Below are 4640 nucleotides of genomic sequence, written 5' to 3' on the forward strand. Positions count from 1 at the left end.
CTGAGCGCGAAGAAGAATTCCCCCGAAAAAAGCAACCTAAAAATGGGATAAAATTAAATAAAACAAGAAAGTAGACGTTGGGGTGGCATCGTAATCTACGTGGACTACATGGCGGGGTTAGCGCGCCGAACGGGGGTTCGAATCCTGCTTATCGCGTATAAGAACGGTACACCAGCCCACCATCCCGCACTAATCTGCATCTGAATCGCGCTCTGGATTGTTCCTTGCCGAATCGCTTGTTGCCCTTTAAGACCTCCTCGCAGGTCCTTGCTTAATCCTTTTTTCTGGGCTTTCAATTAGAATCTAATCACGGTTTGATTCAACCTACAGCTAGTACGTCAGATTATTCATAATAATAATCGGCGCAATCATTTCCGAATATATAAAAATTATAATCGTTGTCAGTGTATATACTATTTGCTTCTCTTTCATCTTAATTCGTTATCGTGCTGTAATCTAATATTATCGTTATCGTGCTGTAATCTAATATTATCGTTACTGTTCGCTATAGTTATCTCCTGAATCTTGCCCGCTTAATTATCTGTTTTTGTGGGTGGTTCAGGAATAAATTGCAGCAGATTATTTGCTCCAGCTTAAGCTAAGTGTGTTGGATCAAACGTCTCACCGTCATGAATCCGGGACTGCCTGTTGATAACATCGGAGCCGCCAGAAAGGTATGCTCCTGCTTATTATGCAATCCATGCATCCAATCCATTCAATACCAGACTGTTTTTGCTAACTCTTTACATTAATGAAATTTTTTTAGTTTAATAGAGCTGTTAGAAATTTTCACTCATAATATTTGTTTTCTATGATATTGTAATCTGTATATAGAGCCTGAGATCTATTTATAATAAATATATTTGTTTTCTATGATATTGTAATCGGTATATAGAGCTTGAGATCTATTTATAATAAATATATTTTTTAGTTGTTAATACTGTTTACGGTAGCTCATGACTAAAGGAAGAGCAAATATAATTTTGTGATTGCTTTCTCTCTCTCTCACACACACACACACACACACACACACACACATGCATGCATTTATGTACCTATACCAACGTATTTCATCTATATGATAACTTTATGTTAAGTAGACTAAGCATTACAATGATGATGATTGCTTTTACACACACACACACACACGCACGCAGGCATGCATGCATGCATTTATGTACCTATACCAACGTATTTCATCTATTTGATAATTTTATGTTAAGTAGACTAAGCATTACAATGATGATGATTGATTGCAGATGATCATGGAGGAAGAGGCTATGTTTGAGGCAGAAGTTAGAGAGATGGAGGCATGGTGGTCGTCCGATCGGTTTCGCCTGACGAGCCGGCCATACAAGGCAAGGGATGTGGTCCGTTTGAGGGGCAGCATGAGGCAACAGTATGCATCTGATTTTATGGCAAAGAAGCTATGGAGGATACTGAAGACCCATCAAGCCAACAAGTCATGCTCAAGGACGTTTGGATGTCTGGACCCTGTCCAGGTGGCCCAGATGAGCAAGTACTTGGATACCATATACATATCAGGATGGCAATGTTCTTCCACTCACACCAGTACAAATGAGCCAGGCCCTGACCTTGCAGATTATCCTTATGATACAGTCCCCAACAAGGCGGAGCACCTCTTCTTTGCCCAGCTGTTCCATGACCGTAAGCAGAGAGAGGCTCGAATGGCCATGAGTAGAGAAGAGAGGGCAAGGACCCCCTATGTGGACTACCTTAGGCCACTCATTGCCGACGGTGATACTGGTTTTGGTGGCACTACTGCCACTGCTAAGCTCTGTAAGCTTTTTGTTGAAAGGGGGGCTGCTGGAGTCCACATAGAGGACCAAGCTTCTGTCACTAAGAAATGTGGGCACATGTCAGGGAAGGTTCTTGTGGCCATATCCGAGCATATCAACCGCCTTGTCGCCTCTCGGCTGCAATTTGATGTCATGGGTGTAGAGACTGTGTTGGTTGCTAGGACAGATGCAGAAGCTGCTACCCTTCTGCAGAGCAACATTGACAAAAGGGATCATCCATTCATATTGGGTGTGACCAATCAGGCTCTTAGAGGGAAGCACCTGGCTATATTGCTGAATGAGGCAACGGCAGCAGGCAAATCTGGGGCTGAATTGCAAGCTATAGAAGATGGATGGATGGCTAGGGCTAATTTGAGACTTTTTAAAGATGCAGTTGCTGATGTGTTAAGGATGGTGAAGATCTCTGAGGCTGAGAAGAAAGGCAGGTTGGATGAGTGGTTTGGGAGGGTGGATGGGCTTTCACACTATGAGGCAAGGGCATTGGCTGAGAAATTAGGGGCAGGCAATGTGTTCTGGGACTGGGATTTGCCCAGGACGAGGGAAGGGTTTTACAGGTTCCAAGGCGGTACGAATGCAGCCATAGCAAGGGGAATAGCCTTTGCACCCCATGCTGACATGCTATGGATGGAGTCTGCAGGGCCACATTATGACCAGGCAAGGGACTTTGCCCTTGGTGTGAAAGCTGTCCACCCGGACATCCTCTTGGCATACAATTTATCACCTTCTTTCAATTGGGATGCTGCAAGGATGACTGAGGCTCAGATTCAGAGCTTCATACCTGATCTGGCCAAGCTGGGGTTTGTGTGGCAGTTCATTACCCTTGCTGGTTTCCATGGAAATTCTCTCATTGTGGACACATTTGCCAAGGATTTCGTCAATCGCGGCATGTTGGCCTATGTGCAGAATATCCAGAGGCAAGAGAGGGCACATGGCATTGAAACCCTTGCCCACCAGAAGTGGTCTGGAGCCAACTACTTTGATCACTTCCTCAAGACTGTACAAGGAGGTTTCTCAGCAACTGCAGCTATGAACAAAGGTAATATAATTGCACTCTGAAAGGCTTAATTTCATGCACATTCCCCACTGCCTGCTGCATGCATGTATGATGTTTTAGCTATGAAAAATTGTGTTAGCACTAACTAAGGCTTTCTTTCATGCACACTTCCATATTCATTTAGTCCAACATTCACCACCTGCATGCATGCCTCTGAAGGTATTTTCGTCCATGTTATAGGCACTCTTACAACGTTAGATTAATATACCATCCATAAAAACACTTCCTGTCAAAATACCATACATGCAACTATGATTCAACATAATGCTTTACAATAATATTCTTTACAAAATTATTTATGTAAATTTAGTAACAAAATGCATGCATGCATATATTAATATGATACGATGATGTATTTATTTCATGTTTTTCATCCGTCCAAAGATGGAATAATATATCATACATGCACGGTTCCTCTGTAGTAATAACAAAAAATATGTGAGGATACGTAACATATTATGTAAATATCCACGTATAATATATATAGTATATTACGTGCATATATTTATTTCTTTTAATATACTGATATATGTGCATTCCATGGGTTTCATGCACACGACCTGTATGAAATAAAATACCAATGCATTTATGGTATTTTAGTTCTGTACATTTTTACAGGTATGGTAAGTTTTACTTTTATGCAATACATGCATGGTTGTATGGCTGCACATGGTATGGTATGCAGGCAATACATGCATGGTTGCATGGCATGCATGTATAGCATGCATGGTATGCAGAAGGTGGCTGCTGATGTCTGACTATATGGGATATATAATGTGCTGCAGGTGTGACTGAAGACCAGTTCAAGGACTCTCTGGGTGGCGCTTCTGGTTTTGAAGCTGTAGAGGCGGCGGCTTTCCTTGCCAAATCTAAGCTCTGAGCTGAAACCTTGGCCTCATTGCGCCTCTAAATTATATTATTCCTTCCTTTAGCCTATGTGGCTTTTGATTAGGTTTAATTTTTCAGTTTTGGACCTTTGCATGATTAGTTTGAAAAATGCCTTGCCGGCTTTTTTACTAGCAGCTTGGTGAATCTCATTACCCACCCAATAAAAGCCCTATTTTGTGAGCTGGTATATTTTAAGCTTTTATCATAATAAAATCTCTTTCCTTCCTTTTTGTGCTTTTTTAATTGTTGGTTTGGGAAAAGCTATTTTTTTATTTTTTTTATTGCCAATAATGCTTCAAACGAAGTTTAGAAATTAGAATTTATGACAAACCTCTTTGGAAATTACCGATTTTCAAGCCTTCAAACTCTGTTTTTTTTAATAGTCTTTTTTTAATGTACTCCTTACATGTGGATGTGAATGGGACCTTTTTTTTTTCTGTTACTCCAATCAATATTTCATACGTGTGGATGTGAATCAAACAATATACTTCGTTGCCTTTTTAATATAAAATCTATTTAAAAATCACCAATTTTCATACCTTCAAACTTGGTTTTTTTTAAATTTGAAGGTTGAATTGCAGAGTTTTCAATTTTTTGTCATGTGAATGGGACATTATACTTTGTTGCCTCCTAAATATGTACACAATTGCCTTGAATCTCACATATATATATACATAGAGAGAGCAATTAAAAGGAGGAACCACACTCTCTCACCCCTTTGTGGAGTGAAGGGTTGATACCAAGTGTGACGGGTTGAAGTTTGAAAACCCGCCTTGGGCCAATAGCGACTCAGGATTTGTAGTCTTTCCATAACTTGTTCATCTCAACTTGGCTCCCAAGGTCGCATGATGTGTCTTTCTTGTTCATGGCTTGGTTCA

The 4640-nt window shown here is 40.6% G+C and overlaps 1 protein-coding gene across 1 annotated transcript; it reads left to right on the forward strand.

Annotated features, from left to right (window-relative positions):
* Nucleotides 1–543: 543 nt before the first annotated feature.
* Nucleotides 544–3981, forward strand: LOC147610486 (isocitrate lyase-like). The gene is made up of 4 exons (XM_086786258.1): nt 544–674; nt 1260–2856; nt 3660–3864; nt 3897–3981. The coding sequence occupies exons 1-3, from the start codon at nt 630–632 to the stop codon at nt 3752–3754; spliced, it is 1737 nt and encodes a 578-aa protein (XP_086642384.1). The 5' UTR covers nt 544–629; the 3' UTR covers nt 3755–3864; nt 3897–3981.
* Nucleotides 3982–4640: the final 659 nt, after the last annotated feature.

Source organism: Cibotium barometz, chromosome 49 (assembly GCF_041138505.1).
Source record: "Cibotium barometz isolate CiBa-2024 chromosome 49, ASM4113850v1, whole genome shotgun sequence".
Taxonomy (NCBI): domain Eukaryota; kingdom Viridiplantae; phylum Streptophyta; class Polypodiopsida; order Cyatheales; family Cibotiaceae; genus Cibotium; species Cibotium barometz.

Coding starts and splice junctions, on each gene's coding strand:
- LOC147610486 (XM_086786258.1), top strand. CDS start 630: ATGAATCCGGGACTGCCTGTTGATAACATCGGAGCCGCCAGAAAG. Junction 675..1,259: donor ACATCGGAGCCGCCAGAAAG/GTATGCTCCTGC, acceptor GATTGATTGCAG/ATGATCATGGAGGAAGAGGC. Junction 2,857..3,659: donor AACTGCAGCTATGAACAAAG/GTAATATAATTG, acceptor AATGTGCTGCAG/GTGTGACTGAAGACCAGTTC.